This window comes from Phodopus roborovskii, unplaced genomic scaffold, assembly GCF_943737965.1.
Source record: "Phodopus roborovskii unplaced genomic scaffold, PHOROB, whole genome shotgun sequence".
Classification (NCBI taxonomy): domain Eukaryota; kingdom Metazoa; phylum Chordata; class Mammalia; order Rodentia; family Cricetidae; genus Phodopus; species Phodopus roborovskii.
In genome coordinates this window covers 5,295,540-5,309,471 of record NW_026125554.1, presented here as the reverse complement: position 1 = coordinate 5,309,471, position 13,932 = coordinate 5,295,540, and the positions used below count along the sequence as shown (strand labels likewise).

Genomic DNA, 13,932 nt, shown 5'->3' with positions numbered 1-13,932 from the left:
GAAAGCCATGTTACTTTGACTGCCTAAAACACCTGATTGGTCTAATAAAGAGTTAAAAGGCAGGCAGGCAATGGTAGCACATGCCTTTAATCCCAGCACTCCAGAGTTTGAGACCAGCCTGGTCTAGAAAGCAAATTTCAGGATAGTCAGGACTATTACAAAGAGAAACCTGTCCTGAAAAAAAAAATTAAAAGCTCAATGTCTAATAGCTAGTCAGGAGAGAGAGACAGGTGGGACTGTCTTACCAAGAGAATAAACAGGAGGAGAAATGCAGAGATAGAGATAGAAATAGATAGATAGATAGATAGATAGATAGATAGATAGATAGATAGATAGATAGAGAGGACACCAGGGGTCAGCCACCTACCCACACAGCCAGCCATGGAGTAAGAAGGAAAAAAAGATATACAGAATAAGAAAAGATAAAATGCCCAGAGACAAAATGAAGTTAAAGAGAAACAGGATAATTTAAGTTAGAAAAGTTGGCTAGAAACAAGCCAAGCTAAGGCTGGCTATTCATAAGTACAAATAAGTTTCCATGTAGTTATTTGAAAGTGGGGTGGTGGGCCCCTAAATAGAAAAAACAAAAACAAACAAACAAAGAACCAGCTACATGTTGACTGTACAAGACTTTGGGGAACACATCATACTCAAATCACAGCTTTCCTCTCACAGAAAGTTTGAGGTCTTTTACTCGCTTCTGCTCTTCTGTCATGCGCCCTCCCCCACTTCACATTGGCTTCCTTTCAGGACACAGCTTGGAGATGCTATCTTGGCATTAGAGGGCAGCCATCTTGGCAGTAGAGTTAGCAGGTACCTTGAGAGACTTCCTAGCCTCAAGAATAATGAGAAACAAGTTTCTGTTCTGTTGTATTTTTTTTATTTTGAACCAGGGTTTTACTCTAGCCCAGGCTGGACTTGAACTTGCTATCCTTTCTCAGCCTCTTGTGAGCCTCCACACCACAGCTGGACTCTGTTCCTCATCTATCACCCAGTCCTGGGTATTTTGATATAGCAACCATAGAAAGTCTAAGACAGGCACCTTTTTGGGTCCTGAATGGACATAGCTTTTGTTTTTGTCTTTTTCCTAATGTATATGGATGTTTTAACTGCATGTGTGTCTGTACAGCAAATACCTGGTACTGGTGGAGGTCAGAAGAGGGTGACAGATCTCTTGGGACTGGAGTATTGATAGATATGAGTTCCAGTGGATGCTGGAAATTAAATGTAGGTCCTCTTGAAGAGCAGCCTATGGTGTGTGTGTGTGTGTGTGTGTGTGTGTGTGTGTCTGTCTGTCTGTCTGTCTGTCTGTCTGTCTGTCTGTCTTTAAACTCTGACTTTGAGTCTCACTATTTCTTGCCTGGCCCTAGGTTCACACAGTTAGCTAATCCTCCTGCTGGGCATGCCTCAGTGGCTAAGACTAGAGTTGCTTCATGCCCAAGCCTGCCAGTTTTTGGTTTTGTGTTTTGTGGTTTTTGAGACAGGGTCTTTCTGTGAAGCCCAGGTTGCCCTAGAACTCCCGCTGTAGACCAGGTTGGATTCAAAGTCACAGAGATCCATCTGCCTCTGCCTCCTAGAGTACTGGAATGAAAGGTATGTGCCACTGTCCACCGGCATGCCTGTCATTTTAGTTAACATGTATTAATTGCACACAGCATTTCCTTCCATATCCATGTTGCTCCATCTGTGTCATCAGTTAAGAAAATGCCTCACAGCATTTTCTCAATTGTGACTTCTTTCCAAATGACTCTAAGTTGTGTCAAGTTGAGCCAATGAATTCCATCAGGACAGCTTGAAGGAGTACGACTTGGGGGTCACTTACAGGAGCCACTGACTATAGCTACAGCACCAAGGCAAATGTCTCTCCTTGCCCTCCGCATTAATTACCCACTGAACCAGAGGAAGCGTGGGGCCTCCCCAGATCCACCTCCACCATGATCCCTTCTCCCTGGCCACTTACCAGCCTCTCTCTAGGCAGGGACTGGAACGAGAATCCTCCATTGTCAGAGAAGTATATTTGGGTCCTAGGCAGCTGACCACCACGAAAATAGACAAAAATACTATTCGATAACTCCTGTGGGAAGAACACTCAGAAGATGTCACAAGAACACTCAGTGGGTGCAGTGACTGCCAAGCACGCAGGAGGTCCCAGCCTCTGTCCCCAGAGTTACTGAAACTCAGCATGCTGGCAAACGCCCACACCCTGGAGCTTGGGAGGTGGAGGGTCAAGAATTCTAGGTCATTCTTGGCTGTACCTAAGGATTACTTTCGCTGACCTATTCTTGGGCATCCGATCCAAAAAAATGGACAGCTTTGTACTTGCATGGAAACCTATATACAAGTAAGTGTTCACAGGGTGTTCTGACCCCATGTCCCACAGAGATGAGGTCTCACCATTTAGGTTACCATATGGATGCCACACCTAGTGGGAGCATGTGACTGAGGCAGAGTACTTGAAACAGCTTTGCTTAACAATCAAACAGTGGAAACAACCAAATTCTCAGCACTCCAAAGGGGTGCGAGACCGATGCACACACAAAACAGAGTGAGTCTCTGGGGAATTTTGCAGCTGAAGTCTCAAGGCCACATCCTGCATGTTTGCAGTCATACACCATGGCATCTGAGTGAGACTGTCCCCCTCCTACCCCCCATAGGCTCATCCGTCTGAACATTTGGTACCCAGTTGGTAGAACTATTCGGGAATGGGTAGGAGGTGTGGCCTTTGTGGGTTGGGTTTTGAGGGCACAGCAGGCCCAGTTAGCGCTCCTCTCTCTCTCTCTCTCTCTCTCTCTCTCTCTCTCTCTCTCTCTCTCTCTCTCTCTGTCTCCAGCAGCTGCTGTAGCACTACACCTGCCTGCTGCCATGGACTCACCCTTGGAAAATGGGAACCCCAACAAACTCTTCTGTAAGTACCTTGGCGGTGGTATTTCACAACAATAGGACAGTAACTACAGTGGAGTTTTACACTCTGAATGTACGTTGCTGTGATTAGTTGAATAGAGCTAACTGGCTGTCAGTGCCCATAAAGATGGCTGCACTCCATCTTGGCTCAAAGGCAGAGAGTTCAAAAACTGTCCTCAGCAAGACATAACATCTAAAGGTCAAAGGTGTGGCCACAGTAAGGTGCTTGGCTGTCTTATTCTAAATAGCAACAGACCTGATCTGAGGTGTGGATACTCCTGACCCTCAAGGCTAGGGAAAGAGAAGTTGAATCTGAGGTGTGGTTACTGAACCCTTAGAAAAAGGAGGAAGAAAAGTCCATGTACGTGATATCATGTTCTCCTTTTTGGTTAAGTTATATAAGAGTGGTGAAAAATAAACTCATGGCATTTCAGTATTGACTGATCTGCTCTCCTGACCTTTATTCTGTGTCTTTCTTTATCGTCTATAGCTATCCTTTCCCTCATCCACACACCCCTACTCAGGTACAAACTTGGGGCCACTTGGCTGGTTCCAATTGCAGCCCGGCAAAGACAGCTTCCGACATATGGTGCAGCAACGTGAGGCTGTACAGACAGCACCTGCAACTGGCCAATGGCTGGACAGGATAACGTTAGGTGGGAGAACCAGACTAAGGACACAGGGAAGAAGGGTGGAGTCAGAGGAGTCGCCAGAGACAGAGAGGACACAGGAGATGCAAGATGAAAGAGAGGTGACACCATATGGCAGAATGGAGAGGAAAGAAATGGGTTCATTTAAGATGTAAGAGTAGGGTAGGGACAAGCCTGAGTATTGCGGTAAATAAGGATCAGGATAAACAAATAAGTCGAATAGATGTTTATTCAGGGAGAAATAACTTACAACCTAGACAGATGAACACCAGGAAATTCAACCCGATCCTCTCCTGTCCGAGTCACGCCAGAAAGAGAGCGCCTTCCTGGCCCCCTCCGACCTCCTTCCTCAGGTCACCTCTGCCCATAGCTCCACCCCCCAATGGGCGTGGTCAGTGCTACAGAAGGACTACCTCACTACAATTCCCCTTTTAGTCTAAAGAAAAGATTTAGGCTTAATACAAAACTATATACAAAACAGTGAATAACAAGTGTGCTCTAAGAAAAGGAAAATCGAGAACAAAATGACCTACATATCTAGTCCTAGGGTGAGGGCATAATGGAGTTTACAATAGAGTTGTCCTAAGCTGGAAAACGTAAGTCTAGTACCTAATATATCTAACTAGGAAGAGAGAATAATAGTTGTGATAGTTTAATCTTTAACCTCATCAAGACCTGAGAAGGAAAATAACAATACTAGAGTAGACAGGAAATGCGGATGGACAACTTCCAAAACGGTGCAGCAAGGACAGAAACAGCAAGCCACCTGAACAGTCACCCTAGGTCTCACAGCGACGTTGGTACACCCAGATTTGGCTAAGGCCAAGAGAACTTGACAGACCACAACAACAGCAGGGAAATAGAATGGCTGTCTTACCCTGACTTGGCAAGGTCAAGCAGTCTTCTATATTTGTCTCCTGCAAGCACATAGGACTGCATGTCCAAATCAGTGGTCAAGGTGGGGGCAATTTTATGCCCAACAGGCCATTAGCTGAGGCGAGATTGAACTCCAGCAGGAGCAACAACAGTGTCCAACATATTTTCGGGAAAATGCACGGTGCTGTCAGGAGCAACAGTGTCTCATGTCAATGGAGTACTAATATTAAAACATTTAAATGCCATGTTCTGCATGTCTATGAAGGATTGAAGATTAAGCATCTATATCTGACTAATCTCATAGGTACAGGAAATGTGAGTGAAGATAATCTGTAATACTCGGGAACTTAGCTAAAAAGATTGATTAAAACTTTCCTGAGTAAAGCAGGAACAAATACTTAAACAATATAACTATTTACATATACCTACATGTAAATCCCTAAAATAGAGGTAGAGTATAAGTGTCAAGACAAGAGGTAGAACTATAAAGGGCAGCAAGATAAATATCCCAAATTGTATCAATATACAAAATGTCTTGAACACAAGAAAAGTATACATACATAGAATATGGTAAAAAATAATGTGCATAAATATTATAAGTGGAAACATTTAACACAATATAACAAAATATAAACTTAATTTTACATAGCTTACCATAGGAATACATAACAATGTAAGCTGTAAAATACTATCTCATTCATACTCAAATTCTCAAGGAAATAGGCTAATCTACTTATATCCCAAAAGCTGTGGATTCCTTCCAGACTAATGTGATTTGATCAAGCCAGGCCCCCTAAAACAGTCGCTGATGATCCAACATTCAAAACAGCTTGGACAAGGCAGCCTCGAAGACTACAGCCAAGATTTCTGCAACTTCTTAGGATCCCCATGACAGCGCCCCCTATCAACAGGAAGTAGTTTGGAAAGAACGACGCCCAAATTCCCAAATATTGTTTATAAATGTTGGTTTTCATTTAAATGGACTTGGTTATAAATGGTTAATGATCACAACCAATATCTTTTTAAAGGTAAAAAGGGAATTATGATATAGATATGAATACTTTGTTTTGGAACAGATTTTCATTTATTGATACAATTTAAGGTCAATAAGGTGATATGTATATTTCTCCTCTTGTTTAGGTATTGTGTTTATTGAGCTTAGTTAAATGTATAATGGAGTACAGATTATAGATAATTACCTATGATAGTCAAAGCTTAGAGTTAAGTTAGTTAGGTTTTTCAAGATACACAGAGATGTATTTGAGATAGATATTCTTCAAATCTTTCAAAGACCTACAGAATATGGCATTTAAAATGGTTTAGGGTTTTTCTTGACAATGAGACATAATTGTTCCTGGCAACACCACCTGTGTCAGAAAGAAAGATGAAGATGAATATTGAAGAAACTCATTATGGAGTTTACTTCCAATATGGCAAGACTAGCCATTTGGACAAAATACTGCTCTTGTCTGGACTGTTTGACTTTGTGCTATATAAACTGGACATGCAGGGCCCACAGAAAAGTGACTGCTGATTCACGATAGACATTGCTACAGAGTTCCTGCTTCATGGAAGAGTCTGCGAGACAGTATGCAGGACACAGAGAAAAATGACTGATAAACCGCCAATACAAAAAGACAGTTTAAAGTTTCCTACATTGCTGAAGAGTCTGCCAGATACACTATGGCCTATGGGCTAAAGATGGAAGATTACAAAAGAACTTTGGGTAACCAGGCAGTGAGTTGTCTCTGTCATTTCTAGAGTTTATACTATCCTTCTGTGGTCTTTGAGGGACTTGAAGACAGAGAGTTATGGTTACAGTTTTCCATGCCTGTCATCCTAGCTCCTTGAAGGTGGGGATAGGAGGATCAGGAGTTCAGAGTCATATTTAGCCTGGGTTATATGAGACCCTGCCTCAAAAACCAAGAAAACACCCCAAAATACAATAATAAATTCAATTCTGTTGTCTGGTTATTCCCACAGGAGGTTACCTCATGGGTCAGCCTTCCTCTGAGTGCGGGGAAGTGACACTACCTAAGGCTGCCCCTTCTTAAAAGTTCCTAGGTCATTCCTAAGTATTTGCACTTAGAATAGAATGTGTTTTTTAAATAAAGATTCCAACTTACCAGGCAAAACTGGTTATTAAAACAACAAGTGTCGCCACTAACATGTGAAACCGGACTTGATATACCTGAAGGGAAAAAAAGTTAAAATATATACATTGTAAATATACATGTGTGAATTTTTAATTTTTATTTGTGTGTGTGTGTGTGTGTGTGTATGCACATAGCTCAGATGCCTGATGATGTGGCCAAGAGAGGGTATTGTGTCCCTGGAGATGGAGCCATAGGCAGCTATGACTTTTGCTTTTGTTTTTGAGACAGGATCTCATTGGCCTACAACTGGCTACCCATCCCTGGTTGACATCCAACTTGCGAAACTCCTGACTTCCACACCCCAGATGCTATGCTGAGGGTCCTGCACCAACACCCCTGGCTACAAGTTTTGAGTTCTCCAAAGTTAAGTATCAGGCCAGGCCAGGCATGACAGCATATGCCTGTTAGTCCAGGACTTAGGGCTGAGGCAGGAGGATTGTGAATCTGAGGCCAGCAGGCACTACAGAGTGATTCCAGTTCTCAAAACAAAACAGGGGTGGAGAGATGGCTCAGTGGTTAGAGAATGGTGTTCCCCCACAGGATCCAGGTTCACTTCCCAGAACCCACATGACAGCTCACAGCCACCTGTGACTCCAGTTCCAGGGGACCCTGTAGTTGGATTTTCTTTTGGCCACCAACCAGTTTCCACATAAAGACACAGAGACTTAGTATTAATTATGAATGCTCAGGCTTAGCTTAGGCTCACTGGCTCTTATAAAGTAATTTAATCTGTTTCTATTCATCTATGTTTGGTATCAGGCTTTTTACCTTTCTTTCACCCTGTATGCCTTACTTTCCTGCTTCCTCTGTCTGGCTGACAGGCCCCAGCATCTTCCTGACCTCTCTTTTCTTTCTTCCAGAGCCTAAATGTCTCCTCTTCCCTGCCAGGAAGTCCCACCTCTACCTCCCCCCTTGTTATTGGCCACTTGGCTTTCTAGTAAACCAATCAGGTGCCTTAGGCAGGCAAGGTAAACCAGCAAATACATTTTTACATAGTTAAACAAATGCAACATATCTTTGTATAGTTAAATATTCTGAAACAGGACATGACACCCCCTTCTGGTCTGCATGGGCACTGCACACATGGGATTCACAGACACATGCAGGCAAACACTATTACATATACAATAAAAGAAAAAAAAAACAAATTTGAAATGCAATACATCTTTACATAGTTAAACAAATGCAACATATTTTTGCACAGTTAAACAAGTATTCCAAAATAGGACCTGATGCCCTTTTCTGGCCTGCATGGAACTGCATACATGTGATACAGACCCTGCACACATGTGATACACAGACAGATATGCAGGTGAACACTAATACAATATGATAAACAAAACAAAACACCAAACTTTGAAATGGGGCTGGGGTTCAATAGGGAGAGCTTCAGCACCACATAAGCCAGACATGGTAGTGTGTGCCTGCCACCCCAGCAACAGAGGAGGGACAGGGGGAGCAGGAGCTCAAGGTCACCCTGGCTACACAGCTAGACTAAGGCCCCCCTGGGCTACACAAGGCCCTGTCTCCAAAACAAGACAAGGTGCAGCAAAGGAGCAGGGACAGCAGAGGACACAGACACAGGGTGGATCGGAGTAGACCTGCTGCAGGCACAGGGGACCACACACCTGTAGGTTTACTCCAGGTGTTCGTGATGTAATTGTAGGAGATGATTTTCTGATTCACCACGATCAGTAGTACAGAATCAGAAGCAAATAAAGCACTTGTGACCGATGCTACTCCCACCTAAGAACAATGACAAAATCCCTGATGTAGGCACAGCGGGTTTCTTCCGGTTCACAGGGAGGGCAGGAGAGAGCTGGGTAGTGGTACCCAGGTCAGGAGTCATCACAAGTATGTACTGGTAGCTGCAGCTAGTTAGGACATTAGTTTGGGATTCAACTGTTCTAGAGGCAGATCCCAAAATGATTTGGGCTAGTAATGCTCGCTATTTATTTTCTTATGTCGTCTCGGCTGACTCAGAGATCTGCCTGCCTCTGCCCCTCAAGCTCTGGATCAAAGCAGTGAACCACTACCACTCCCTGCAGCAGACATTTATTTACTGTGTGTGTGGCATGTTTCCCTGTGCACATGTGGAAGTCAGTGGTTAATACCTCCACCATTTCCTGAAGCACTCCACCTTATTTTTCTTAGCACTTATTATTTTTAAATGTATACTGCAGACCTTGAACGTATGACCCTCCTGCCTTTTGGCCACTCTTCCAGAGGATCAGAGTTCCATTCTCAACGCCCACGAGGCGGCTCACAACTACCTGTAACTCCAGTTCCAGGGGGCCGGACGCCCCCTTCTGGCCTCCCCAGGAACTGCATGCACTTGCTGCATAGACAGACATGGAGTTACTCACATACACAAAGTAAATTCAGCTTTCAAAACGATTAATTATTTTTTTTATTTATGTGTATCTGGCATATGCTTCTGGGCACCTAAGAGCCAGAAGAGGGTGTCAGATGCCCTGGAGCTGGTTGTGAGCCACCATGTGGGTGCTGGGGATGGAACCCAGTGCTCCAACCACCAAACTTTCTCTGATCTCATCTTCTCATGTCAGGTCTCACTGAATCTGAAGTTGTCTGTTTGGCTGGTGACCAGTGAGCAACAGCCCCCCCCTCCCTTCTCTACCTCTGCACACCGTGTTTCTCTATGTATTCTGGCAATTTGTAGTCATATCCTCACTTGACTCATGGAGCTGTCTCATCCTCCACTAAATCATTTATTTCGTCCACACTGGGATCTGGGTCTGCAATTATCTGGCAAGATGCTAAGTTAGGAAGGTAAAGTTGGTCTCTGTCGACCTGTGTGCACCCTTCTTTCTCAGCAGGAACTCCTCTGAGAGACTAGAAAGAGGCTCAGTGGCTATGAGCATGAATTGCTCCTGCAGAGGGCTAAGGTTGGGCTCCCAGCACCTGCAGAGGCTCACAAGCACCTGTTACTCCAGTCCCAGGGGATCCGTAGCCCTCCACGGGTCTCCCTAGGCACCAGGCATGCACATGGTACACTAACAGATATGCAGACAAAACACCATACACATCAAATAAAAATAAACAAAATCTCAAATGAACATTTTAAGGGGAGGGGAATAGAAAAGGAGAAATGTAAAAACTACACGGATGAAAGAAAAATAAGGGAAAGAAAAGGAGAGAGGAGGGAAGGGGAAGGAAGGGGAGGAAAAGAGAGGGAAGGGGAAGGGAGGAGACAGGAAGGAAGGGTAGGGAAGGGAGGAGAGGGGAGGGAAAGGGAGAGGAGGGGAAGGGAGGGAACAGGAGGGAAAAGGAGGGAGGATGGGAAGGGGAGGGAAGGGGAGAATGAAATGATGAAATGACATCACTCTCTTCTGACTGGCAGCTGACAGACCCACGCCCCAAACTCCACAGTCTTCTCTGTTGGAGAAATATCTACCATCATTGACTTGGGAATGATGAGTGGTGGGAGGCTGCTCTCAAAGTTGTCCTTGGACAAAAAAACCTTCCTCCTGCAACAAAAAATAAAAGTTTAGAATCAGGAAGCTTCTTGTGCTGGGTGGCCTAAGACCATCTCCTCTCTAAGCTGCCTGCCAGCCCAGAGTCACCCAGAATGGTATACTGTGTCTACCTCCTTTTTATTTTTTATGACATAGAGACAAAATGGCCACAAATGAAATAAGGCAGGTGTGGGGTGGCAGGGGCCTGCTGTCCTGGCACTCTAGAGTCTGAGGCCAGAGGATCAAGAGTTCAGGCTAGCCTGGGCTACATGAGACCCAGTTACAAAAAAAAAAAAAAAAAAAAAAAGCGTTTATGACCGGAGGCCAGCAGTGGTGGTGCACTCTACAATCCACTCCTGTGCTTGAGGCTGTCCTGGGATACCAAATCAGAGTCTGTCTATAAAAACAAGCACACAGAGCCAGGTGTTGGTGGTGCACACCTTTAATCCCAGCACTGGGGAGGCAAAGGCAGGTAGATCTCTGTGAGTTCAAGGCCAGCCTGGTCTGCAGAGAGTTCCAGAACAGCCAGGGCTACACAGAGGAACTCTGTCTTAGAAAGACAAACAAAAACAAGAACATGAACCAGCAAAATGGCTGGGTGGTTACAACATTTGCCACCAAGCCCGACCACATGGGTTTCATCCCCACAACTAACAGTATGGAAGGAGAGAAGTGACTCCCCACAAATTGGCCTCTGGCCCCTACATTGGTTCTGTAGTGCACTCAGCCATACGCACAAATAAATAAATGAATGCAATTTAAAAAATTTTAAGCCTAGAGCTAGTTCCAGGGCAAGCTCCAAAGCAATACAGAGAAACCCTGTCTGGAAAAGCAAAACAAAAAAATTTAAGGCGAGAAAATGTTTTGTTTTGTTTTGTCAAGCTGTGATTGGTGGAAGCCACAGGCTTGGCACCTGTCCTCTAAGTGGTAATGCTTTGCCTGTGCCCAGGTCTTCCTGTCTATATCCACAGCCAGCCCAGCTAGGATTCTCTAACTTGAGCCACACTAACAACTTGGGCTAGAGCTGGTTGAGGTTTGAAAAAATGATAGGCAGGGGGAAAAGGCAGGGAGGAGGAAGGAAGCAGCTCACCCCAGGTACAGGACAATGTTATTCTTGCAGAAGTTCCTGAGCACATATGTGTTGGGGTAGGCATGGAACAGCTGGTCCTGCAGACAGCACAGATCCGTCAGCTGGAGGAGGCCCAGCCTGCCCCTCAGTACTCAGGAGGACCAGAGCTTGGGTTCTTGGCCCCACTCTGGGTCACTGAGATTGAGAGAAGGGGGAAAAAATAGTAGGAACACCTGTTGTGTGGCCATGGAGGAACAGGAGAGTGTGAGGAGCCACCTACCCCTCTAGCTAGCGGCATAGAAGCAAACACTTTTCCGGTCCTCACTTTGCGCTGCCTAGAGGGATCAAAATACAGCAATCATCAGGCTTTAGCTTTTTGTTTATTCTATTTTTAAATATTTTCCTTGTGTGCGTGTTTTGGCTGCATACAGTGCCTGATGTGCCCAGCAGAGGGCGTTGGGTCTGAGAGCTGCCTTGTGGTTCCTGGGACCTGAACCTGGGTCCTCTACAGGAGCAGCCAGTGTTCTAATCTCTGAGCCATCATGCCCTTTCCTAATATGCTGCCACTGGAAATATTGCCCAGTGTGTAGTCTTAGTGATTCGAAGGGTTTTGCGAGTTCTACAGCATTGAATGTTGGTGGGAGACACTCCTTCCACAGTCCCTGGAACAGCATAAGAGCTTGGAAGGGTGCTGTGACTTGGTCAATCTGGTGTGCCTACCACAGAGGCAGGAGGCAGAGACAGGAGAATCCAGTGACTTCATGGCTCATGCTCACACAGAAGGCTGGGCCAGTGAGATGGCTAATTATATGAAAGGGCTTGCTGCAAAGGCTAACAATCTGAGTTTGGCCCTGGTGGAGAGAACTGACTCCTGTAAGTTGTCTTCTGACTTCATACACACATAGACACAGACATACAGACACACACAAACACACACATACACAGGAGACATACACAGACATATACATATGCAACAAGACATACACAGACATACACAAATACATATGCTTAGACACACAAACACATACACACACAGAGACACACAGACATACACATATACATACACAGACACATATGCACACAAACACAGACATACATATACACACACACAGAGGAATATACAGAAATATATACACACATACACATACACACAGACATATACAGACATACATACACACATATACACACAGACATACACAAACATACATACACACACACACAAATAATTTAAATAATTAGCCAGGTGTGGTGCATACCTTTAATCCCAGTTCTACAGAGTTAGTTCCAGGATAGCTAGGGCTACACAGAGAAACCCTATCTCAAAATTAAGTAACAACAAAAAATTAGAAGCTAGAGGGATGGTTCAGCTCTTAAGAGCACTGACTGCTTTTCCAGAAGACCCAGGTTTGATTCCCAGCATCCACATGGCAGCTTGCACCTATCTGTAACTCCAAATGCTCTCCTTGGGCTTTCCGACTTTTACCCATCATACCCCATCCCGTGCACAGTGCTGGGGATGGAACCCAGGGCCTTAGTGCTCTCTACCTTGAGGGTCCCCCAGGTTCCTTTCACTGTTTATTCAGAGACAGGCTGCATAAGGAGCCCAGGCATAGATCTCCCAACCCTCCCACCTCTTCTTTCTCACTGCTGTGATGGCAGGCATGTGCCACCATGCTAGTTGTCTGTGGTACTGGAGTTGACCCCGGGATTCACCAGCTGGGCCAGCGCTCTGCCCACTGAGCTCCAGCCCAAGCCTCACCAGCATGATTTTTGCAAGTATTTCTTAAGCTTTCCTACTTTTTTTTTTTTTTTTTTTTTTTTTGCTGTTTTGGAGCAAATAAGTTCCTTTTGGGTGGGACAAGACACCTGTCTGGGACACCTACACTTCTTGGGTTCCTGTGGCTCTTGGCCCACAGTAATATTTACTAAACATAATATTTACTGAAATGTGTGTGTGTGTATGACAGTGTTATCACTTTTCACCTCAGTGTTTGGGAGGCTGAGGCATGATATTTTTTAATTCAGAGACAGGTCTGACTATGTTGCTCAGGCTGGCTATAATCTCATAGCAACCAAGTGCCTTCTTGCACGATTCTATTGATGATTCAGGGTTCAGGGCCAGAGAACCGAGGTTCCCAGGGGACACTTAGCAATACATTGAGACATTATCACATGGTAGCAATCAGAGATGTTGCTAACCAAGGCAACATGCACAGCGCACTCCCCAGCATGGATTTAACTAGCCTCAGATGCCGGAAACTTTGGGATGGATGGTGGACACATTTCAGACTGCACAGGGAACTTGGATCTTATACATGCCCAAAGCCCTGGTTCTACACCCAGCACCGGGTTTTAGTGATGTGCTTGGAAGGGATATGTCAAGGTTGATTCCTACAATGGGGCTGGAGAGCAGGCCTCGGCTCCAACATGGACCAGCCTCGTGCACCCCTAGCTGCATCCCATTCCAGTTAGACAGTCGTACTTGCACACTGGCTGAGCTCTGACCACAGTGGCCACTGCCGCCAGCATCAACAACAGCATCTTGCCTGCCTGGTCGTCAGCAGCTAACTGCCAAGGAGCTTGAGGAAGAATCTGAGCATGCGCATAAAACCTAAGGGTAGGCCACTTCACGCCCCCACCCCCAAGTCTGCGCGTGCGTACCTGATATGAAGGTCGTTATCAGGAACATTTTGGATGTGCACAACAGAATCCCTCAAAAAAAGTCCCAAATGAAAGTGAGAGTGAGCATGGCAATACGGAAGCAGAGCATTTTGAACCTGAAAGCACCCAGGCTCCCAGCTCCA

At 45.1% G+C, this 13,932-nt stretch overlaps 1 protein-coding gene across 1 annotated transcript in view; it reads right to left on the bottom strand.

The window, feature by feature from the left end:
• Positions 1-13,833, bottom strand: part of Catsperd (cation channel sperm associated auxiliary subunit delta) — a 39,889-nt gene extending 26,056 nt beyond the window's left edge. The window contains exons 1-7 of the mRNA XM_051177239.1: positions 13,611-13,833; positions 11,409-11,463; positions 11,150-11,226; positions 9,999-10,071; positions 8,212-8,329; positions 6,554-6,618; positions 1,961-2,074 (exon numbers count right to left, since the gene is read on the bottom strand). Coding sequence (XP_051033196.1) covers positions 1,961-2,074; positions 6,554-6,618; positions 8,212-8,329; positions 9,999-10,071; positions 11,150-11,226; positions 11,409-11,463; positions 13,611-13,669 — 561 coding nt within the window. The 5' untranslated portion in view covers positions 13,670-13,833. The remainder of the gene's footprint in view (positions 1-1,960; positions 2,075-6,553; positions 6,619-8,211; positions 8,330-9,998; positions 10,072-11,149; positions 11,227-11,408; positions 11,464-13,610) is intronic.
• Between the last annotated feature and the right edge of the window lie 99 nt (positions 13,834-13,932).